Below are 25027 nucleotides of genomic sequence, written 5' to 3'. Positions count from 1 at the left end.
TCCCTCCCCGTCCCCGGTCGGCCGCTGGGGCGCGCGCCCCGCCTCGCACCCCCACCCCCGACCCTCCACGCTCCGCGAGGCCCGCCGAGCTGCCGAGGCCGTGTGCCGGCCCGCCGAACGGTTCCGGGTGTAGGGTTCACAGGTCAGAGTTGACTCCCTGAAAAGTGCAGCCGGTTTGAAATGCAAGATGGCGGCGGCGGGGCGCTGAGAGGCGCGGCGGCCCCTGCAGGTAGCGGCGCTAGCCGGCTCCGGGACGAGTGGGCCGGGACGCCGGGGGACTGCGGGGGGTAACCGGCAGCGCAGAGCCCGCGAGCGGCGCGGCGGCCGGGGAAGGCGCGTGGCTCGCGGGCCGACCGGAGGAGGGCGGCTCCAGGGCAGAGACCCCGGGGTCTCAGCGCCCTGGCTGCAGCCGGTAGCGAAGGGGACGCGGCGCGGGGCGTCCGAGGGGGAGGGACCCGGCCTGCCTGCACCAGGGAATCGCCACCGAGGGACGGCCCCTGAGGCTCCTTCGCGCTTTCGGGGTGTCTGCGGCCGCGGACGGAGCTTGGGGGGCACTCTGTGAGGGAAAATCTCAGCCCGCGTCCTTACGAGAGCACTGAGCAACTTGGGACTGTCGAGGGGAGTGAAGACGGGGCCTCCGGGGTTGTGGGGGCGGGGGAAGCGCCGTAGGGACAGAGGAGCCCAGCGAGGCTGAGGGTCCTAGAGGAGGTCGGAAGGCCTGCCCTGGAGGGGGCGCGTGGCCTCGTGGGGACTGCCTCTCGGAGAGCAGGGCGAGATCCTCTTGCTGGAGCTGAACGCATTGGCACTGGGGTTGGAGCCCCGGGAAATCTTTCGGGGGAGGCTGTACCCCACTTCAGAGAAGGCTAGGCACCCATTTCGGGTCCAGGCCGTTCCCCGCTTTGGGGCCGGACTCAGAATTGAGTCCTTAAGAACTGTATTCCGTTTTGAGGAAGACTGGGACTTAGAAGTTAATTAAAGAGAATGGAAACGTTATCCGTCCCTTTCAGACGGGAGACAAGGGAGGCCGACCAGGGACTCCTCCGAGCCTCGGGGCCTAACGGGAACAATCTCCTAATCTTGGCCGGGAATGAAGGGCTGGGAAGGAGGTGTGAGGGCGCAGGGAGCGGGGTCTAACGGCAGGGAAGAGGAGCCCTGGCGGATGCCCTTTCCCTGTGGATTTACACCAAAGTTCTAGGTAAAGGGACTTGACATTCTTTGTTTCGTGCATCTCCCTCCACCTCTCCCCTTTGTAGATAACAGTAAGGAAAGCGCAAAACCCCAGAGAAGGAGAACGTTCCGCTTGATGTCCTTAGTTTAGGTTAGCGAAGCAGCAAGCTCTGGCCAGGCTTCAATGAGAGAGACTCAGGGTAGGGGAAGGAGGAAGCGGGGAAAGGGGTGGATAGAGGAGGAATCCAGGGTAGACATGGGGCAGAGTGGGAATTCCACAGAGCTTTTCTGTCATCACCCCCCAGAGCTGAAGAAAAGCATGAGAAGGAGCTAATCTTTGGGGGGGGGGGGGAATGTTAAAAAAAAAGGCTGATAGTTTGTAATGTGACTAGGTTGGAATTCCGTGTAACTTGCAAAAGCAATTCTCTTAGAGATTAAGAGGATAACAGAAACGGGGGAAATCACAGAATTGGGAGATACAGGGTTCACAGGGAGGAAGAAGCAGTTTTCCCTCCAGAAGAGTGCCTGTTTGTGGGTTTGGAGTGTATGTGTGTACCTACCTACAGAAGTGCTCCTTTAGATTCGTTGGTATTGGTCACTGTATCTCAGTCTTTGTCTGAAAGCTTGAACTTGTGTTATATGTGTTACATGAATTATCTTTGTGTCTGAAAAATTATCCAAAAAAAATAAAAGTCGTTTGTTTTTATGCCATCAGTGAGGATGAATGGGAGTTGGTTTTAACAGGGATATTGGCCTTAGTACATCCATAGATTTTAAAAAATTTCTTAAGTAGCAATTCTGACTCTTGATTTCAAGCAAAAGAAATGTGGGTGCTGCCAAAGACAATAATGCATAACAGGATGTAAAAGGACCCTCATGAATATTTTTTCCTCTTAATCTGTCTCTCCTTACTCTTAAGCATTTTAGGGCAAAGCTGACTAATCCTATGCAAAATAAAATGTAAAGTCTTGGGTTCTTTCAGTATAGAAATGATAGCATTTCACTTATCAGTGAATCTTTTTGTAGAAGTACCTCTTCAAATGCTTTATTTAATGATCAGGATTAAAATGAGAAAAAAAGAAAGACTTGGGTACCTGATGACAGCTATGATTCATACAGATATCTTGAACCATTCTAGTAATTTTAAAAGAGCTTTAATGTCTTTCATCGCGATGTCTTCTCAAACACATTACAAGTATAAACTAGTTGAGAGCTGCACATTTGGAGTGTTATTATACATGTGAGCTATTCTTTGGTTTCCCCAAAGTGCATGTAGCTCTAGTTTTGTATTCAATTCTGAACAGATTAGGCTGGATGAACCAGAGTGGCACTGGTGCCAGACGGTTTGAGAATATGCTAAGGCTGAAAACATAAATGTGCTTGTACTGTGTTTGTACTCATTAATAGTAGATGTCTTTCCCTTATAGCGAGCTTATTATTTCACTGGATTTGGAGGACAGTTTGTGAATGATGTAGCAATTATTTCACCTTTGGTGATACTTGTCACCAAATCGGGTGTGTTCAGGGTGGTATGGCCATAGACTCACCTTTGGTGATACTTGTAAGGTTGTTGTGTTTTTTTTTTTCAATAAATGTGAATGAAGTTTTACAGTTATTTTATTAGTGAATAGCATAGGTGAGGTGGTTCATGTTGGAGATTTTCTCCCTTTTGTATTATATTTTACATTAAGACTGAAAGGTGATGTTATAATGTATTTATATTTTCTTTCTTATAATGTTAATTGGGCACAAAAATGGGTTATTAGGGACTTAATTTGCTGTAAATCATGGCTTTATATTTAAATGGAAATATTCTTAAAATTACTAAAATGATTAAAATGTAGCTGAGGAAATAACCATTTTATGTATATTGCATTATTGTGGATTTGGGTTCAAAAGACTCTACTGATTTGAATATTAGCAGTGTTAAAACTTCAGTGCCTAAGCTAGGTTTTTTTTTATTTTTTAAAAGATTTTATTTATTTATTTGACAGAGAGATAGTGAGAGCAGGAACACAAGCAGGGGGAGTGGGAGAGGGAGAAGCAGGCTTCCCACAGAGCAAGGAGCCCAATGCAGGACCCTGGGATCATGACCTGAGCCGAAGGCAGACACTTAGTGACTGAGCCACCCAGGCGCCCCCTAAGCTAGGTTCATTAATATTCATTAATTTAGGGAGGTGTTCAGAAATATCTATTGCACTGTACCCAGTGTAACACATTCACTTGTACTTCTAAATTTCTTCTAACTTAAAATCCTTCTAAATCATCCTGTGTAATCTCAAAAGTAATTTTAATTACATTTAATTGAAGGGGGAAAAAACTGTGATGCTAGCCTTTGAATAATAGCCAATGTTTCCATAATATTACTGATCTATTTTATTGTATCCTTGTTGCTCTGATATTTTTGTGGTTGTGAGTAACCAAATTTGAATGGCTGAAGCTGCTGATTTAGATTAATCAGGATAGACATTTGAGTTTACATTTTGGAGATCTGTATTTCATACAGTTAATTTTCAAAGTAAATTATGTAAATGTTTATGTAGTTGCCTTAAAGGATACTTAATCTTTGCAGGTTATATTATCAATATTCTATGATGTATTCAAGAGGTAGTAAGATGGTCTTATATACCTTTGATCCAAACAAAAATATAATGATATACTTTGGAAAAGAAGTTTTTATGAGCAGGTTAAGAATGACATTTATTCAAGGCAGTCAACACTTTTTTTTAATATTTTATTTATTTATTTGACAGAGAGATAGGGAGGGCAGGAACACAAGCAGGGGGAGTGGGAGAGGGAGAAGCCGGCCTCTCGCGGAGCAAGGAGCCTGACGTGGGGCTCGTTCCCAGGACCCTGGGATCACAACCAGAGCCGAAGGCAGACGCCCGACTGAGCCACCCAGGCACCCCGCAGTCAACATTTTTTACTTTTTTTTTTTAAGTAGGCTCCACACCTAGCGTGAAGCCCAACATGGGGCTTAAAGTCACAACTCAGATCAAGACCTGAGCTGAGACCAAGAGTCTGTTGCTCACCCAACTGAGCCACCCAGGCACACAAGGCAGTCAAAATTTTTCTGCAAGATATTTGTTTTTAATTTTTCGATACAGATTTTTAAAAAATAGTATTCTCAAAGCCTATCTAAAAAACCAAAACATTAAAGTGTAGTAGCCATAAACATATTATTTTAAATAAAAGAACTTTGTCATTAAATTTTAGTGATTTCATATTTCCCATAGGATTTCTGACTCCCTTTTCCCCCTTCCTGAAGGTCTTTCTTTCTTTTTTTTTGGTTATTGTGAGGAATGAAAGGAGATAGAAAGATTTTGATATTTCTCTTTTTTTTAAGATTTTATTTCTTTATTTGACAGAGAGACACAGCGAGAGAGAGAGAGAGAGAGAGAGAGAGAGAGAGCGCACAAGCAGGGAGAGTGGGAGAGGGAGAAGCAGGCTCCCTGCGGAGCAGGAAGCCTGATATGGGGCACAGTCCCAGGACCCTGAGACCATGACCTGAGCGGAAGGCAGACGCTTAACGACTGAGCCACCCAGGCGCCCCAAGATTTTGATATTTCTAAGCACTTCACCCATAATTATGTTTTTTTTAATTTAATTTATTTATTTGAGAGAGAGTACATGAGGTGGGGGGAGAGTCAAGGGGAGAAGCAGACTCCCTGCCGAGCAGGGAGCCCGATCCCGGACTCGATCCCGGACTCGATCCCGGACTCGATCCCGGGACTCCAGGATCATGACCTGAGCCGAAGGCAGTCGCTTAACCAACTGAGCCACCCAGGCGCCCCATAATTATGTTTATCTTCTATACTAAGTCTATTCCTTTTTACCTTCTAATATTGTCAAAAGAAGTTTGTTTAAAACTTTGCTGGGGTGTGGACTGTATTTGAAAGTGAGGAGGAGAGAACAATTTCTGTTCATGACTACAATAAGATTTATGTCAGAGCTTTGTTAGTTCTATGAAACACCTTTTAAAATGTGTCATACGTTAATGATTCTCCTTGAGGCTAAGGTCAGAGGAAGTATGTGTATATTGGGGTGGAGGATATAAATTGTGATTGATTAATGTCTACGTGTTAAAGCCAACTTGTTCTAGCATTGCTTAATCTGCTCAAAAGTATGAAATGGAAAATAAAATTGATTGATTATTGCCCAGACTTTAAAAATATTTTATAGTGTCTTAACATTTAGCAAAGTTTATGTGAAGACTTCCTTTATTGTATAACTTAAAGTTAATACCTTAAATAAAAGTCAGAAAAATCTAACTGTGGACTCACTAACTGCCAGAAAATATTCCAAACACTTTTCATGTGTTATTTTATTTTATTTTTTTTAAAGATTTTTTATTTATTTATTTGACAGAGAGAGACACAGCAAGAGAGGGAACACAAGCAGGGGGAGTGGGAGAGGGAGAAGCAGGCTTCCCGCGGAGCAGGGAGCCCGATGCGGGGCTCGATCCCAGGACCCTGGGACCATGACCTGAGCCAAAGAAGGCAGAAGCTTAATGACTGAGCTACCCAGGCACCCCTATGTGTTAGTTTAAATACATGTTAGTAGAGCCCCATTTTAGATGAGGGGGCGATGGCATAGACAGGCTAAGCCACTTGTCTAAGACCACACAGCTAGTAAGTGACAGAGCTGAGATTTGAACCCATGCAGTCTGGTTCCAAAGCCCAAGCTCTTCATCTTTATTTACAGTTCATCTGCCAAAACAACTCATCTGTTTTATTATATAATGTATATGGCTGAGATGACTTCTTTAATTTTTGAAGTTCATTCTAATCTTAAAATTTAAAAAGATACTTTGAGTTAGAGAGAAGTATTTTAAAATAATGTCAGTATCAGGAGCTGAAATAACATCAGGCAAGTATGCTTTTCATCCAGAAGTATCAAGGAGCTCATTTGTTGCTCCTCTAGTTGCCTTGTGCCTTTACATGTCTCAGCAGCTCTTTCTCAAGAGACTCTCGTTCGGTAAAACATCTTGCAATTACCGTGTGATTCAAGAATGGATTCAAATAGGTTACCAATTTCCTATAATATTAATAATTCATTTTGGAAAATAACTTCCCCTCTTTGGCAGCTGTTTCCGATCTTCTCTTCTAGTCCACATCCTGTAGATGGATAGCTAAGGAGTTTCCAAACAAGGAGATACCAGGAAATGAAACTGTAGAATCCCAGGCTGCAGATAGCAGGATGCTCCACTGGAAAATGCTCTTTTCCTTTTCATGAAAATAGTGTAGCTATTCAGCCTAAGCTTTAACTTAACCTAGAAGTATTTTACTAGAGGGTTGGGGTATTTACATTGTTTCTTAAGAGCCTCTTCATGAACGTCTATATAAGAACAGACAGAATCGAAGGATAAGGTATTTGGAAGATCATCTTCCTTAATATTTATTCACTTGGTTTACAGAGTTTCAGTGCTTAAAGAACAACGGCTAAAATGTTTCAACCCTTCAAAAGTACTGTTTACTGTTATTTATTAAGAGAAGCAATTACAGTTTTTATTAAATTTTCCTGATTGGTTTAAGTACTCTGAATAATATGCCACAACATTTTTGGACACATATTTCAATTTTTGGAGAATGATTTTGTTTGTTTGATTGTACAGTCTGATGCTTCACAACACACTGATTGAAAAGCCATTTGGTAGTAGCTTTCTTGCAAAAATGAAATAACACAGGTCATTCTATTAGATACCACATGCTTTGGGGTAGAGTACCACTAGTTTATTTAAGTTGTATTGGCTTGTTGCCAGCATTAATAATCCACTCCATTCCAATTAATGTATTGTAAATTAGAATACAGATATCAGTGGGTTTATGTGTAAATATATAAATATACACCTCCTCCCACGTCTTAGTTTAACTAAATTGTCCTTCATAAGTTTTGTGTACTTAATATTTTACAATTCCCAATTTCTTCATCTCAGCTTTTATACTCAGCCTGCATATATTTACATTTTGAAATTTTTTTTAAGATTTTATTTATTTATTTGACAGAGAGAGACACAGCGAGAGAGGGAACACAAGCAGGGGGAGTGGGAGAGGGAGAAGCAGGCTTCCCGCTGAGCAGAGAGCCCGGTGTGGGGCTCGAACCCAGGACCCTGGGATCATGACCTGAGCCGAAGGCAGACGCTTAGTGACTGAGCCACCCGGGCACCCCACATTTTGAAAATTTTTATTGAAAATAACATAATAGTGAAAACAGTATTTGGTGGTTTTATATAATATAAATAAAATTTTTGAGAATGTTTTAAATTTTGTGTTTCTTATTAATATTGGGTTTGGCATTTAAATGATTCTTTTACAATTTCTATGAGGAAGTTAGATTTTTTTTTCAAAATTACATCTATTTTTAAAAAGTGAAGGCATAAACTTTAAAGTCCTAAGACTGAATTATATCTAGAATCATTTAAATGATTCTTTTACAATTTCTATGAGGAAGTTAGATTTTTTTTTCAAAATTACATTTATTTTTAAAAAGTGAAGGCATAAACTTTAAAGTCCTAAGACTGAATTATATCTTCGAATAATAAAGTGATGATTTTTTTTTTTTTTGTAGGAAATGGCAGATAGATGCTTCAGACCTGTTGGTAATGATGGCCTGAGCTAAACACCTAATTTGAAGGGACACCCTCCGTGTCAAAGAACAGAATGCTGAAGAAGCTATGGCAAGTATGTGTTTCATTGTTTGGTTATGGTAAAACTCAGATTCTGAATATGCTTCCTTTAGATCCCATGATCCTATATTTGGCTAACATCTTAAAAAGCTTTTCTTAAAAAAAGCAGCACTTACTCTTGACACTTTGTTAAGAAATGTAATTTCAAACTTTAAAAATATAGGAGTATTGGCTGCTTTAATTTCAAAGGAAACAGCATCACACTTCATGATAAATCTATGTGGTATATTAATGATTGATTTTTCAATTAATATTTACCAAAATACACTGTGTATCAGGCACTGTACTGGTGCTGTGGTAACAGTGGGAAATAAGACAAATGAAGGTCATAAGGGCAGAGAACTTTAGTGTGGGGAAACTGATCTAGAAATTTTACTGCTTTTTTACCTACATCCAGAAAAATCCTTCAGGACTTAAAAGAACAATTCCTGAAAATATATTTCCAATATATAGTCTACTAATAATAGTTAATTATAATTCTAAAAATTAGGATATTGATGATTAAATACTTCTTTTAGGTTAAGCATGCCAGTATTTAAATACTTGAATATATTTGTATATAATTACTTTTATATTTTATTTATTGTATATAATTACTTTTATATTTTATTTAAGTGGCATAAATTGGCTTTTATAAGAAGCATTAGATCACATACTATAGTGTTGAAATAGTTACACTTTAGTCCAATTGTTATTTTATTTTATTTTATTTATTTTTATTCATTTGTCAGAGAGAGAGCACAAGCAGGGGGAGCAGCAGGCAGAACAGGCAGAGGGAGAAGCAGGCTCACCGCTGAGCAAGGAGCCTGATGCGGGAGTTGATCCCAGGACCCTGGGATCATGACCTGAGCCGAAGGCAGACGCTTAACTGACTGAGCCACCCAGGCGTCCCTAGTCCAATTGTTATTTTAGATAATTCCAGAAAGTACTAGGAAAGATTTTTTTTAAAGATTTATTTATGTATTTTTGAGAAAGAATGAGAGTGTGTGTGCATGTGCACACACAAGTTGGGTGGGGTGGGGCAGAGGGAAAGAATCTTCAAGCAGACTCCCAGCTGAGTGCGGAGCCCAAACCAGGGCTTGATCCCACTACCCTGAGATCATGACCTGAGCCAAAACCAAGAGTGGGACACAATCGACTAAGCTACCCAGGTGCCCCAGATTCCACAGCTATTAATGTGGTGGTTCAACTTTCACTTTTTAAAAATTGTTAGAGTCCTTACAAGCTGACATTACCAATACTAATTACGATTATCTTTCAAAGTATTTTTTTTTAAAGATTTTATTTATTTATTTGACAGAGAGAGACACAGAGAGAGGGAACACAAGTCAGGGGGAGCGGTAGGCAGAGGGAGAAGCAGTTTTCCCGAGGAGCAGGGAGCCCGATGTGGGGCTTGATCCCGGGACCCTGGGATCATGACCTGAGCTGAAGGCAGACACTTAAGGACTGAGCCACCCAGGGGCCCCTTGAATGATTACATCTTGACTGAAACATGTAACAGTTATTTTATAAATTGGGAAGGTAACAGACAGATGAGTGGTTTTTCAGCCTCTCAATGATAATCTCACTTATAATCAAGAATAGCATTCTTGTGTTAGACTGTGAAAGATTTAACATACCTCCTTGAGAAAAGTAGGGGAAAACTATTTCCAACAAAACAATTATTTTGGGGTAATACTACAAACTTTAGTAACAAAGATAGGAGATTTCTTTATAGTACTTATTTATGTATCACAATCAATATTTACATACCGACCTACATGCCAGCCGAAGGTAGAAAACCAGGATGTTAGTGTTGTAGAGACCTTTCAAAAAGACATTTCACTCCTCAAATCTGGGGTCAGCGCTTGCCAGGAGAAATCTGTCCAGCTTGGATTCTTCTTTTAATCTTTAGCAGTATTAAGGTTGGCTTTCTCAGGTAGAAAAAAAACAGGTAGAGAGGATAGAATTTCTAAACCCTTAAGCCCTTAGTTTAGCATTAGCAAAAGGATCTTCTGCAATTAGATGATTTTTGGCCACAGTTTCTCCGATGCTTTCATTTTTATCAGTTACTCCTGTCTGTATACACCTTGATACTCGAATTTTGATTATCTTGAGACCATTTTAGTAGTTTTCTTGAGATTTATCTCTTAGGTAATGATTCTAGGTTACCATAATTCTTAAAAACATTTGCTGTGGATACAAATTTGGGTTGTCAAAGTTCTCATTTAATTTTTTTAAGAACTTGACCATTGTTTCTAAGTATTTTTACATTTTGGTTTTGAGAAATGCCTCAAGTGTAAAAAGGCCAAAATTGCTTTGCTTTTTTTAATTAAAGAAAGCGTCTTCTTAGACACTTTTTTCTTTAACATGGTGGATATTCTTTGTTTTAATTTGACCCCCTTATTCTTTATTTCTGTTATTATTTCATGCATTCTGTGATTTTGGTGGATTTGAAACTTTTAGTTTGAATACAAACATGTAAAAATAAGTATTTTCAGTTGGCTAAATAGAACTCAGAGAATAAGAAGTGAAACTAAATAGAATACAGAGTTCTAAGAATTCTCAGTATAGGTATGAATACATATCCCAAGGGATTATCAGTTTATATTTTAGCTACCCTGAGAACAGTTTTTAGCTAGTACCAGCTCAAAACTAACATAATCCTTAAAAATTATAGTTATTTTATGTGTTCATATTTGACTAAGAATTGGTATGAAAGTTGTTTTTATTCACATAAAATCTTACCGATATAATATGCTTTTGTGGCTAAGGAAGCAAATAAATTGTTGTCTGTTAATAATTTAATTTGAAGTACAAGACAGCCAAAAAAAAATGGAGGCATGGAAATTCAGTATAGTTATGTCTCTGCTTAACTATAAAAAATTTTAGACTTTTTGTAGCACTAAGCATAGAATTTGAAACAATTTACTATGTATAGTGTATTACATTGAGAAGTTATTTTTTTAATCTCTTTAAAAATGTAGAACACCATTAGAGTACAGTTTTCTCCAGGAATAGAAAAATAATGATTCTAAGTTCAGATTTGCATTTGCTGTTTTTACAGGAACACTTTTCTCCTGAATTTCACTGCAGGACTAATTCCGTGAATGAATTTATCTCCCTGTTTCATTCTTTTTTTTTTAATATTTTATTTATTTATTTGACAGAGAGAGAGAGAGAGAGAGAGCACAAGCAGGGGGAGAAGCAGAGGGAGAGGGAGAGGCAGGCTCCCTGCTAGGCAGGGAGCCCAATGTGGGGCTCGATCCTAGAACCCTGGGATCATGACCTGAGCTGAAGGCAGTCCTTAACCAACGGAGCCACCCAGGTGCCCCTCCCTTGTTTCATTCTTAAACAGCCCACAAATTTAGGTATATACTACTGATACACAAAGCTGATTTGTTACAACAGAATTATAGATGTTGGTAAATACTTGTTGAATATTCATTGCTATATTTTATTTTATTCTTTTTTTAGATTTTATTTGAAAACAAAAACAGAAAAAAAGATTTTATTTATTTGACAGAGAGAGATAGTGAGAGCAGGAACACAAGCAGGGGGAGTGGGAGAGGGAGAAGCAGGCTTCCCGCCGAGCAGGGAGCCCGATGCCAGGCTCCATCCCAGGACCCTGGGATCATGACCTGAGCTGAAGGCAGCTGCTTAATGACTGAGCCACCCAGGCACCCCTCATTGCTATATTTTAATAAATAGAATGTTCTATATATGAAGATGTTTTAATATTCTAATGACTAAGGTAATTTTATTAGTAAGGATTTTACCATTGGAAATAATCTACTAAAGTAAACGCAGTTGTTCTTTATAACTCCTCTATAAAGGAGTGTTTAATGAAGTAAAATGTTATAATACACAATTTTAAAGGTTTTTTTTTTTCCAGCAAATATTAATGAGGCCTTGATAGGCAATGTGTTGGGCCCTGGGGATATATAGTAGAGAGCTAAGTAGACATTCTGTTGACCGTGTAAGAACTGCTGTTAGGATTGTCCCCAGTTTTTATACTGTGGTAAAATGAATTTTACTTTCATTAAGTGCTTTTCTGTAAAGAAACTTTGTTGTCATTATTTTGATGAATTAAGAATCATGAATTGTTTAAGGAGTGTCCTACCCTCAGAAGAAGAGTCAGGATGCAGATAGAACCATGGAAATTGGCTTGACCTAGATCCATACGCTGCAGATTCTGAGTGCTCTTGAGGGTTCGTAGAAGAACTAGTTTGACTTCTCAGACCATGGAGCAGCTCCCAAAAATGTATGGAAAACATTTGAATGTTATACATACTCAGGGATTTCTGCTTCCCCTGAAAAAAAACCTTTATGTAGCACATGTTTTTTCCTTAAAAATAGAAAGTAAACTTTGTTTCCAACTCTAGACAAATGACCATCAGAATATTCTAGTCTATTTGCAATTTTAAGGCCTTGAAATTGTTTGTTGTATTTTATAATAAAGCACTGTTATAATAATATTAAAGAACATTTTTAAATAGCACACATAAATAAAAATTTTACCCATAATCTCATGTGAAAATTTCATTTCTATATATTCTCATCTAGTTTTTTCCATATGCCTACATATTTTTCCATAGTTACTTTATAATTAATATGCAGATTTTGTTCTGATTTTTAAAAAATTTAACAGTAAATGGATATTTTTTTCATAGTCCTACACTTGATCTTAAGCCAAATGACTGAGAAGCGATTTTTTTCATATTCCTTAATTACTCTTGATTACCATTTTTTAACGAATATATCAGATTAGGGTTTTTTTGTTTTGTTTTATTTTGTTTTTACCATTTTTCTACTGAAAATCGCTTTCAAATATAATTATATTTATAGTGCTGGATGCATTTAGAGCATAATTTTTTATCTTATTGGCAGTCTTCACTTTGTGTTTTAATTGCAAAGCCACCTAGCTAGCTACTCAGTTGTGCAACTGAACTCTACCCCTTTTTACAGGTAAATAGTGCAAGGTTCCCCAAATTGATTTTGAGCTCTGTTTTTATTTGACCTTCAAGTAGAGGATGAGATGCCTGTCAGCTAATAGCGATCTCTGTATGGCAATTTTCCTGTCTCAGCCGCATTGCACTTTAATGATAAAAGGAGATAAATTGGACCCACACCAAAGAAATTCTTATACTTTTTACCCTTTCCGCTTTTTCATTCAATTTGTGTGCCTTGTCAGCTGATTAAATTGCTGGAGAGAGAGAGAGGATAATACTAAATAAGTGGTATTCATCTCCCAAAAGAATTTTTCAGAGACTGGAAAATAACATTAATTAGGCATCTACTGTATAGCACAATGTGTGAAGCATTTTTATTTGATCTGAGGTGGATAGCACCCTTCTTATCTTCTCCAAGGCAACCTTTTCTGCTTCCTTTCTAGAAGCCTCCTGCAGCGTGCTCATAGAGTTCCTGATACTTCCTCTCTCATTGCATGATCACAGTTATTTTAAGTGATAATTTACTGCCTGTTTTTCTTACTCAACTGCTAGTACCTGACAGACCTGAGGCAATCTGTCACAGTCATCGCCTTCAGGTAGTACCTAACACAGTGCCTGGCCCATGGTTGACATTCAACAGATAGTTGTGTGAATTTGTTGAAATGAAGAATCTTGGTTTTATAGGTGAGAAACCTTAGGTTGATACTGAGTAATTTTTATAGTCACTGAACCACTGAGTGACAGAGGAGACTCCAGAACCTGTGGTTTGATCCTATATCACAGCGCCTCTGTGAATGTATTCCTCTGGGCCTGGGTTTCTTCTGTCATAAAAATGGGGTATTTGTACTGAGTTCCCTGCTTCCCCCCAAATCATGTCTTTATATAATCAGGACCATGAGGATGCCTTTGCGCTTTGGCCTATTTTTGAGCTGTATACATTAGAGTAGGACTGAGCCATTGCACCAAATCTTGAGGTTATTTTGGGATTCTGTCTCCCTTTAGAAATACATTAAATAAGATAGTGACTCTGGTTTTGTTAGGTAAATGTAAACAGTTTCAGAAGTAAAGTGGGAAGAGTGTTTGTCGGGTCTGTTTATTTGGGTATAGAAGTAACCTGAGCTTGAGGCCATCTTTAATACCCAAGATAATCAGATTTGAGTCTTGCATTACTGAAGACTTTTTTTTTTTAATTTGTCTTTTAAGTAGCTTATTTAAGTTTATATTGCCAAAACCAGTGCTTTCAAAGGAAAACACACAATGGTGCATATACATCATTCGATTGTAAAATAACCTATGAATATTTTGTAATTTTTATGACTTTAGCAAAAAACATTTAAGCTTTTAAATATTTTTATATCTGGGTAAATTCTTATGAACTGACCATTCTGAGCTAGTGAGCTATAAGGAAGAGAAATAAAAATAATAATTTAGCAGATTCCTATTTTTAAGCAAGATAAAATGAAAAGTAAGCAGTTTAACCTAAGACCTAGAGAGCCAGGATGATAAAGGGATCTTAGCTCCTCAAGTTTCTCTTCTGTATCTCTTATTAGTACTGGCTACTCTCTTCTACCCCTGGGTGCCCAAGCCCTGTCTTCTACAGTGAAACAACCTGAAGGACACATTAAATTCACTTTAGATTAGTTTTCAAATTTCATGGCTCAGCAGTGGTAAGCTGAGAAGAATTTTTGGTGACACTGATACATTGTCTTGAAAGTAGTTAAGCTTTTAAGGCACAGGCTTTCAAACACATCTCAGAACCCTTCAGAGGTAGTAGGATTTGTAGGCTCCATGGGATGCGGTCAGGAAGTAGGTTAGCCTTTCTACTTCTCCAGCCAGACAGCTGTTCTTTTCTCTGTTTTGCCCCAAGACTTCTCATAGAATTTTGTTTGAAGAAAGGGCTCTGCTGCTTACAACAAAAAGTTTGAAAACCATCACTAAGGAAATATAGCTTCAGAAAAAAACCTTCTATCTTTGATTTTTAACTATCAGTATACTACCAATTAAATGTAATCTGAGATTCTAGGAGAATAACAGTTACAAAATAGCTCCCCTGCCTTTCAACAATTCTCCTTCCCGGCCAAAAATGTGGGTGCTGCTCATTTGTTGCTCTTCCATACTTCAAACTATTTGAGGAATTCCCTATTTCTAATGACAAAAAAATGATCAAACAGCTATACTAGCACTTGAACAAAATAGTTAAAATCCTACTGAATTGAATAGGAGAGATGGCATTAGCTTAGTGTATAATATTTAGTTAAGAAATAGTTCTAAATATCAGTGATTTCCTCATATTCCCTTAGAAATCAAAGGCTTTTTCCAGAGGGGAGGAATGACACCTTTTGAGAATAGGGATTCTTTGAGAATAGGATACTATTATTACTAAGCTGATGCTTTTTATTTTATAATATGGAAAATTTGGTGATGTTTTTCCTTTTCCTGAGTCAGTATATCTCCTCATACAGACCAGGTTTTGCTTTATAATCTTTAAAGTAAACTTTTTCTTCTCAGTTCAGCTAGGACAAGGATTATACTAATAAATGAAAATAGTTCTAATTTGTGGTAGAAAATAAATGAGACCACTTAACTCATTTTAGTCATTTTCCTTTGGGTTAGACTTCAGAAGCACACTGCCTTTCATTGATGTAGCATTAAAATTTTATTTTAAATATTTGGGTACAAAATTATTAAAATGTATGCGTATGAGCATGATTCACTTTTTCTTGATAAGTCACGGTCATTCTTGTGAATTTCAGCTACTGTTCTCTGTGGTGATGCTCTCAGGGCATGTTGAATTTCTTTTTTTTATCTCAATTTTTTATTTAAATAGTTAACATATGATTATATTAGTTTCAAGTATAGAATTCAGTGATTCATCACTTAAATACAACACCCAGTGCTTGTCACAACAAGTGCCCTCCTTAATCCCCATCACCCATTCAGCCCATCCCACACATCCCTCCATCAACCCTCAGTTTGTTCTCTATTGTTAAGAATCTCTTATGGTTTGCTTCCCTCTCCTTTTTTTTTTCCCTTCCCCTATGTTCATCTGTTTTGTTTCTTATTTTTTTTAAGATTTTATTAATTTATTTGAGAAAGAGACATACACACAGAGAGAACATGAGTTAAGAGGGAAGAGGAAGAGACAGAGGGAGAAGCCAACTCCCTGCTGATGCGGGACTCGATCCCAGAACCCTGGGATCATGACCCGAGCCGAAGGCAGACACCCAACCAACTGAGCCACCCAGGTGCCCCCCTGTTTTGTTTCTTAAGTTCCACATATAAGTGAAATCATATGGTATTCGTCTTTCTCTGACTGACTTATTTCGCTTAGCATAATACCCTCTAGCTCCGTCCACGTTGCTGCAAATGGCAAGATTTCATTTCCTTTGATGGCTGAGTAATATTCCATTGTATATATACACCACATCTTCTTTATCCATTCATCAGTCGATGGACATTTGGGCTCTTTCCATAATTTGGCAGGGCATGTTGAGTTTCATAGGACTGTTTTCCTATTCATTCTAGTTTAAGTTAATAAACATTTAGTGAGTCCCTCCTTCTCGGCTTTTTGTACGCAGAGGGGATACAGAAATGAATGAGAAGTCAGCCAAGATAGTTCAGCTGGAAGAACATTAGATTGAAGATACAAAGGTCCTTGGAAAAATGAGACTCACCTATAGTAAGGAGATCAGGAGTATGGATAGGTTATAGGTCAGAAATGTAACATTCCTTTGCCACAGTTCGGTAAGTACTAGACTAGAAGGTTAACCGAGGAGAAGGGCGGATCCAAGTTAAAGGGAGAGATCTATAGGGCAGATAAAGATCATCACAGAGCGTGCACAAACAAGGCTCCTAGCATAGGGAACAGCCTCCATTGTGTGCCCCTGGAACAGCAATTGTATCTACTGTGCCCAAAGCATAAGAAATAGGAGTCAGGAGAGAGACGTCAGGAAGTTGAGGTTGGGGGCAGGTGTGAAGAGGACTACACGTGGCTTAAGGAGTTTGGGCTTCATTCTTCCAGCACTGGGGAAACTTTACGTCAGGAAACTGATGTGATCAGATATGTTTTATAAATCCTGGTAGCATTGTGGAGAATGATTAAGAGTAATGTTTCTAGGGGCGCCTGGGTGGCTCAGTCGTTGAGCGTCTGCCTTCAGCTCAGGTCATGGTCCCAGGGTCCTGGGATCAAGCCCCACATCGAGCCCCACATCGGGCTCCCTGCTCCGCGGGAAGCCTGCTTCTCCCTCTCCCACTCCCCCTGCTTGTGTTCCCTCTCTCGCTGTGTCTCTGTCAAATAAACAAAATCTTTAAAAAAAAAAGAAAGAAAAGAATGTTTCTAAAACTTGGATCGTGTATATCCATCTTTGCTGCTCTGCTACTGGAATGATAAAACAGACTAGGAGGAGGAAGAAGACCTAAGTGACGGATTGAATTTCTTACACACTTAATGGCCATAGTCTCTGAGTACCTGTGACTGCTTTTTATAGTTTTCAATTTCCTCCCTTGTTAACAGAGTATCATTTCACATTGATACTAGCGTGCTTGCCAAAGCAGACTTTTCTCCCACTTCCCTATCAATATAGAGGTGGCTGAAAAATCCAAGTAAAGAGGCCTGGGGGCTGACCATGAGCACAGTATGTGACCTTCAGTGATTTGGCTTGGAGACATGTATTTTGATCCTTAGAGGACTTTTTTCCTGGTTCTGGTCTTACTCTAGATCTTTATAACTGAGCTATCCAACAACTTCATGTAAGTGAAATATCACTGCAGTTTGTTTAAAAGATCATAATCACGCATTTAAACACATTTTTTAATTTATTTTAATGTAGGTGATTGGAGTTGTGCTTCAAAAATTTCAGCAGTTCCACAGTATTTTATCTGCCAACAATAAGCTCTTTACTTGATTGCACCATGAAAAAGCTGCTAATGAAACTTGTTGAACACAAAAATGGACTTGAAGAACCAAAAGCCATCGTTTTCAAATGAAGAATACTGAACGGTTTTAAGCCTCAATGCTTTTTAAGCACCACTGAGATTTTCCTCATAACATCAGAATGGCAAGCAGGCGAAAATCCACCACACCCTGCATGGTCCTTGCCAGTGAACAGGATCCAGACCTCGAGTTGATATCAGATTTGGATGAAGGTCCTCCTGTACTTACACCTGTAGAAAACACCAGAGCAGAGAGTATCTCAAGTGATGAAGAAGTTCATGAATCTGTGGATTCTGACAATCAGCAAAATAAAAAAGTTGAAGGTGGCTATGAATGTAAATATTGTACTTTTCAAACCCCAGATCTAAATATGTTTACTTTTCATGTGGATTCAGAACATCCCAACGTAGTGCTAAATTCATCCTATGTTTGTGTCGAATGCAATTTTCTTACCAAAAGGTATGATGCACTTTCTGAGCATAATCTGAAATATCACCCAGGAGAAGAGAATTTTAAGTTGACTATGGTGAAACGAAATAACCAGACAATCTTTGAACAGACAATAAATGATCTGACTTTTGACGGTAGTTTTGTTAAAGAGGAGAATTCAGAGCAAGCTGAACCTACAGAAGTTTCTTCTTCAGGAATATCTATCAGTAAAACTCCAATTATGAAGATGATGAAAAATAAAGTGGAGAACAAACGGATTACAGTTCACCACAACTCAGTTGAGGACATTCCTGAAGACAAAGAGAATGAAATCAAACCAGACCGTGAAGAAACTGTGGAAAATCCAAGTTCTTCAGCTTCTGAATCGAATACAAGTACTTCCGTTGTGAACAGAATACATCCAAACACTGCCAGCACAGTGGTGACCCCAGCAGCAGTCCTTCCTGGGTTAGCACAGGTGATAACCGCTGTATCAGCTCAGCAGAATTCCAATTTGATTCCCAAAGTCTTAATCCCCGTTAATAGCATTCCCACCTACAATGCTGCATTGGATAACAACCCCCTTTTGCTTAACACCTACAACAAATTCCCTTATCCAACAATGTCAGAAATTACTGTTCTTTCTGCTCAAGCAAAATACACAGAGGAGCAGATCAAGATATGGTTTTCAGCCCAACGCCTAAAGCATGGTGTTAGCTGGACTCCTGAGGAAGTAGAGGAGGCCAGAAGGAAACAATTCAATGGAACAGTACACACTGTACCTCAGACCATAACTGTTATTCCTACACACATTTCCACAGGGAGTAATGGTTTACCATCCATTTTACAGACATGCCAAATAGTTGGTCAGCCAGGTCTGGTCCTCACACAAGTAGCTGGAGCAAACACCTTGCCGGTCACAGCACCTATAGCCTTGACCGTGGCGGGGGTTCCAAATCAAACAAATGTACAAAAAAGTCAGCCACCTGCCGCACAGCCGATTGCAGAAACAAAGCCAGCCACAGCAGCAGTCCCACCTTCCCAGCTCGTCAAACACGAAACCACAGCAGCAAACCCTGATTCATTTGGCATTCGGGCAAAAAAGACTAAAGAGCAATTGGCCGAATTAAAAGTCAGCTACCTTAAAAATCAGTTTCCCCACGATTCAGAAATTATCAGACTTATGAAAATCACAGGCCTGACTAAAGGAGAGATTAAGAAATGGTTTAGTGACACAAGGTACAATCAGAGAAATTCAAAGAGTAATCAGTGCTTACATCTCAACAATGATTCCTCCACCACCATTATTATTGACTCCAGTGATGAAACCACGGAATCCCCGACTGTTGTTACTTCACAGCCTAAACAATCCTGGAATCCTTTTCCTGACTTCACTCCCCAGAAGTTTAAAGAGAAGACCACAGAGCAGCTTCGTGCCCTTCAGGCAAGTTTTCTCAATAGCTCTGTCCTCACAGATGAAGAATTAAATAGGTTAAGAGCGCAAACCAAACTTACCAGAAGGGAAATTGATGCTTGGTTTACAGAGAAGAAGAAATCAAAAGCTTTAAAGGAAGAGAAAATGGAAATAGAGGAAAATAATGCAGGTAGTTCCAAAGAAGAAGCCGGAGAAACTTCTCCCAGAGATGAATCTGGTGCACCTAAGCCAGGGAGTACAGGCAAGATCTGTAAAAAAACACCCGAGCAGTTGCACATGCTTAAGAGTGCTTTTGTGCGAACGCAGTGGCCATCGCCAGAAGAGTATGACAAGTTGGCTGAAGAGAGCGGGCTTGCTAGAACAGACATTGTCAGTTGGTTTGGGGACACCCGTTATGCTTGGAAAAATGGAAACCTAAAATGGTACTACTACTATCAAAGCGCCAATTCGAGTAGTATGAATGGTCTGTCCTCCCTTCGGAAAAGGGGGAGAGGGAGACCCAAAGGAAGGGGGAGAGGAAGACCACGTGGGCGGCCAAGGGGAAGCAAGAGAATGAACAACTGGGACAGGGGGCCATCACTCATAAAATTTAAAACTGGAACTGCAATACTTAAGGATTATTACCTGAAGCACAAATTTCTTAATGAGCAAGACCTTGACGAACTCGTGAACAAATCACATATGGGCTATGAGCAGGTCAGAGAGTGGTTTGCAGAAAGACAGAGAAGATCAGAGTTGGGTATAGAATTATTTGAGGAAAATGAGGAGGAAGATGAAGTTATTGATGATCAGGAAGAGGACGAAGAAGAAACAGATGATAGTGACACTTGGGAACCCCCACGACATGTGAAGCGGAAGCTTTCTAAATCAGATGACTGAAATGTAAGTTTTTAATCTGAGTGTATTATCATCAACCACAGACATTTAGAATAGTCGCCTTGTATCTGACACCTTCACTTTTGACAGTTTTTTCTAAAATGGTTTTCCTTTTAGCTAATAAGAGGACTAGGGACAGTGACTGTGGCCAAGAGATATGTGATTATTATGTGTGGTCTGATTATTATGACTGTTACATTTATTATGTAGAATTTAATGATGCTTTAATTATTTACTTTTTTTATATAAAATGTTTTTTCACTTTGTTTTAAGGGAAAGTTGCCCATTCTCAGAGAAGGGAGACTGGTGGTGGGGGGGATTCACAAGTACTAAAGATAACTAAAATGTATTGCTTGCAACCCTCCTTCACTAAAGCTTCATTTTTTGCCTATTTAAGGAAAGAATTCAAAAACGAAAACTAAAAAGAAGGGGAAAAGTGTACCGAAGGACAGACTTACCACAGGGGTGAGGATTGCTCAGTTTTAGGAAACTAGGTGAAAAATGGGTATCTTTTTTTATTCATTGTATTGCCCCCAAACTATTAGGTTTTTAACTAGAGTTTAAAATGCTTTATGTGTTAAAATTATTCAGTAATTTTTTTGGTGAAAGCCAAAGGTCTGTTTTAGGCTCTGTGTAAATTCATATTTGCTTAGATGGCATCTGTTTTTGAAAACTGTGATATAAATTATTTCTGTCTTAGAGATCAAAAGGTAAATAACAGATTTGATATTAAATTAACTCATTTGCCTAAAGTGTCTTTTCATTCTTTGATAGAAAACAAACCTGCTACCAGCAGAAACATTGTATTTGGTTAAAAATACATCTCTTGCTATAAAAGCGCGAGTAAATATTGCTTTAAATCTGAAAGGTTTGGCATGTTCCTTAAATTTTAATTCTTTTATAGATTGAATTATTTGAAATTTCACTGTAGCTGCAAATCAGATACCTGATTTGGAGTTAGGACTTCAATTCTTAATACTTTTAGGATTTAATAGCAAAGTTCCATTCTTTTCTACTCTCTTGTTTTGGAGTGTTCTAGGATAAAACTATACTCTATTGAGAATAACACACTTGTTACAAAATGTTTGTATATGTCTATCAGTAGTCCAAAAGCATTTTATTATCAGAAATTACTGTGGTGTTCTCAAACAGTAAAGAAGGAAACGAGACATAGATCCTTATTATCATATGAGCCTATTTACTTACTTCCTTAGCTGTTTACATCCCTACCCATCCTCTACTTTTATGCTTTGTGATTCTGCACAGTATTTCCTTAACTCCCCCATGTCTTCCTTGCTGGTTTTATTTATTTTGCTACACAATTATTTATAGAGAGCTTAATATGTACCAGGCAGTTTTCTTATTGCTTAGCAGTCCTTTTCCAGGCTTTCTTTTCATTAACATTTTTTTTCAAGCAGAAAAACAGATGAAACTAAAAATGCACCTATTTTAGAGTAAATCTCACTGCAGGTTATAGAGCATAATGTAAGTCACAGGAAGTTAAACAGTTTCGTGCAGCTTTATCCTAAAGTACAGCCCTCCGCTTCCTAATGTCAGAAATTTTCAGGACAGGCTTTCTTCTGACCCAGATGCATAAAATATTTTTAACAGGCACTTTTTTAATTGCTAAACACAAGAATCCTCACTCGGCCAAGATTAAATCAACAAATGTGTTGCTGCAGTGAATTGTCCCTGTGGTTGTAGTTAACCTCAGCAGTGATTCTGCAGGGAGCTGCAATCTTTTAAAGATAATGGGAACTTTTTTGTACAGTTTTTGACTTTAAGTTTGTGTGGATAATTCTCATGTTCTATAGTGATACTCTAATGGATATGATGATCAAAAAATACATACAAAGCCACAGTTTTCAAAAAATTGTATCATATATGTTAGACATGCACTTTCATGGTACATATTCAGGCATGCCTTTTTTAAAATATTCAAAAGTCTAAAATTATAAAGTACATTAATTAGTAAGTTACTGTTGGCTTAACAAAATGTTTCATCCTATAAAAGGATTCACCATAAGTTTCCTCTTAATAGTTATTTCTTCACTTAAATACGGTTCAGTTTACCAAAAATAAGTAACCAAAACTTTTCCAAAATAGTTATTGCAAAAAGTAAAATACATATATATCTTTTGCACAAGCCAGACTTGTATATAAATAGAAAAAATTACAATAGCCTTTAGATTTCAGTCTGTTTATTACAAAAACTGACAGTGAAATATATACTTCCTACTAATAATTGTTTTTATAAATTATTACATATAGGTGAAAATGTCTATATGCAGAACATATACATAGGAGTTACACACAAACTCTAGTGCTTTAAATAAGATATATGTAACAAGTGATCTCAGTGTTAATAAGCAAATACAGAGGATGTATTTTAATGGCTAATTTGTATAATTTTTGTTTCATAAGTGGTAAACATTAAAACATGGTTTTCTTTAAAATTTTAGTTTTTTATTATGTTTTTCTTTTATAGCTGCCTAAAACGTTGGAGGAGAACCAATTCTTCAATGCAAGATGTCTGATTTACTGTGAATGGGCCCAATCTTTGATGACACTGAAAACGTTTCGGGGCATACACATTCTCAAAAAATAGGATCCAATATCCAAAAGAAATGGAACTTAATGTTGTGCCAAAGTTAAACTACTGCATTTGGCGGAAGTTCTGCAATGTAAATAGAACACTAATTAAACAACTTGTAAAAATTCAAATTTTAATATAGTACATTTTTATTCTGATATGATGGAGATGTTCTGATTCTTAGACTTTCTGAGGGGGTTTAATGACCACTAGAGCTTGTCCTCATATTTTGTCCAGCTTAATACTGTATGTCTAGTGAGATGGGCCTTATTGCCTGTATTCTTTGATATGTGATTAAGCTTATAGCTTTGAGTGACCAAACATTTTACAGAGTAAAAATTGTTAGAAACAGGAAAAAGAAAAACCTGATTTATTTCTATGTCTTATTTATCAGGCCCTGCGCTAAGATTGAAATTTGTGCGTGGGCTTGTTCATTTCAGTGTAAGTGAGAAAAACAGCCTATTGACACATGTTGAAACAGTAAGATTTTGTGATATCATTGGCCCTTAGTGATTGGATCTTTAATTGAACACATTCATGGATACCACTATTACTCTGTAATAATCTGTTCATTTTTTTAATTAGAAGCTGAATTTGCTTTGTATTAAACTAAAGATAATCAATAGTGAAGAAGAAGAAAATGGCATAAGAATTTGGTTAGGGCGAAACTGAAATATTTTACCAAAAATGTGAAGAAGAACCATATAGTAAATATATACTTAGTGTTTTCTTACAATCATATAGAGATCAGAAATGTTTGTACAGGGATCAGATCAGAATTTTCAAGAATTATCTTTCAGGGAAATTCTACTTTATGTAGCAATTTCAGTGAAGAGAGAAAAACTTCTGAACTGATCATAATGAGTTAAAGGTTAGCTTTTCACTTATGAATCATGGGAGTGTTAACTGTTAACTCTTGCCATATCAGGAGACTGAAAGTTCATACTAACTTATAAACGTTGTAAAGACCGGTGCTGTTCATTCATGTTGAGAAGGACCCTTTTTTTGTGACTATAGGATTGTTTTTCAAAATGTGCTTTCTTCATAGAAAAAATGTTCAGTTTAATTAGCTCTGGATTTTAAAATGTTTTTCTGAATGACCAGATGTAGTGGGCTTGGCCAGTTTCTTTTGTCTAATTTAATGAATAATATTAAGCTCTTGTTTTTACCTAAATGTTTGTCAGCTAATGAAATGTTATGAAAAAGCCTTGAATATGCATGCTGCTTTCATTTTTATAAACTTTTTATTTTTTAACTATAGCTTTATTAGTAATTCCAAAATGCTGCAATTTAGCTGATTTCTTCACTCAGACAGCTGGCTTTGTGGGTGGCTTTTTCATACTACTGTTAACTTTTTTAAAAAGAAGCAATGTAAAGACTGTAACAATTTAATGCACTAAACTGTTCTTTCTTTTACACATTCAAAAACTTCTTAAAGCACTCTGTATTATAATAATTAAATTCCTCCTTTTTTAAACCATTGCTAATGTGGTCTGGGTTTTGTTTGACAATTTTCGTATTTTCAAATTTGAAATGTCAAGTATTGGAAATGAAGCCTTTGAATAATACATTTATATTATGTTTCCCTTGTAATATGTCGACTTTGTATAGCCATAAATAACTAGTAGTAATTTTCCCCTCTGTCTCTTTTATAAATTGGCACTACATTCTGCTCTGATGTTTGCTAGCTTTTAAATATATTTATTTTACAGAGCAAAATTCCTCTTCTCCCGGTTGTTTATGTCCTTCAATACAGAATAAAAGTTAGCAGCGATTAGTAGTTTTCAGTGATTTTTTTCCCATTTTATTAACTGAGTTTTTTAAAAACTGTGGTAAAATACATATAACAAAATTTGCTACTATTTAGATGTATGATTCAATGGCATTAATTATGTTCACAATGTTGGGCAACTATCACCACTATTTCCAAAACTTTTTCATCATTCCAAACAGAAACTCTATAACCATTAAGCAATAA

The 25027-nt window shown here is 37.9% G+C and overlaps 1 protein-coding gene across 5 annotated transcripts; it reads left to right on the top strand.

Annotated features, from left to right (window-relative positions):
- Nucleotides 1-29: 29 nt before the first annotated feature.
- ZHX1 (zinc fingers and homeoboxes 1) lies at nucleotides 30-24531 on the top strand. Of its 5 annotated transcripts, none has more exons than XR_003208011.2 (5): nucleotides 83-229; nucleotides 7735-7847; nucleotides 17613-20462; nucleotides 20854-20921; nucleotides 22945-24531. XR_003208011.2 is itself a non-coding variant. In XM_025871070.2 (4 exons), the coding sequence occupies exon 3, from the start codon at nucleotides 17838-17840 to the stop codon at nucleotides 20457-20459; it is 2622 nt and encodes an 873-aa protein (XP_025726855.1). In that variant the 5' UTR covers nucleotides 30-142; nucleotides 7735-7847; nucleotides 17613-17837; the 3' UTR covers nucleotides 20460-20462; nucleotides 22945-24531. The 5 variants fall into 5 exon arrangements, 3 of the variants coding, with proteins under 3 accessions (XP_025726855.1, XP_073749270.1, XP_025726854.1); XR_012378311.1 differs by having other exon boundaries at nucleotides 20854-20950; XM_025871070.2 differs by lacking the exon at nucleotides 20854-20921 and having other exon boundaries at nucleotides 30-142.
- The last annotated feature ends 496 nt before the right edge of the window (nucleotides 24532-25027 follow it).

The sequence above is a fragment of the Callorhinus ursinus genome, unplaced genomic scaffold (assembly GCF_003265705.2).
Source record: "Callorhinus ursinus isolate GAN/ISIS: 27379988/994484 unplaced genomic scaffold, GSC_fseal_2.0 scaffold5, whole genome shotgun sequence".
NCBI classification, from domain to species: domain Eukaryota; kingdom Metazoa; phylum Chordata; class Mammalia; order Carnivora; family Otariidae; genus Callorhinus; species Callorhinus ursinus.
Note: the sequence above shows the minus strand (reverse complement) of the source record. Positions and strands in the feature narration are given on the sequence as shown.

Excerpts from the sequence above, each read along its gene's own strand:
- ZHX1 (XM_025871070.2), top strand. The coding sequence starts at position 17,838 with ATGGCAAGCAGGCGAAAATCCACCACACCCTGCATGGTCCTTGCCAGT.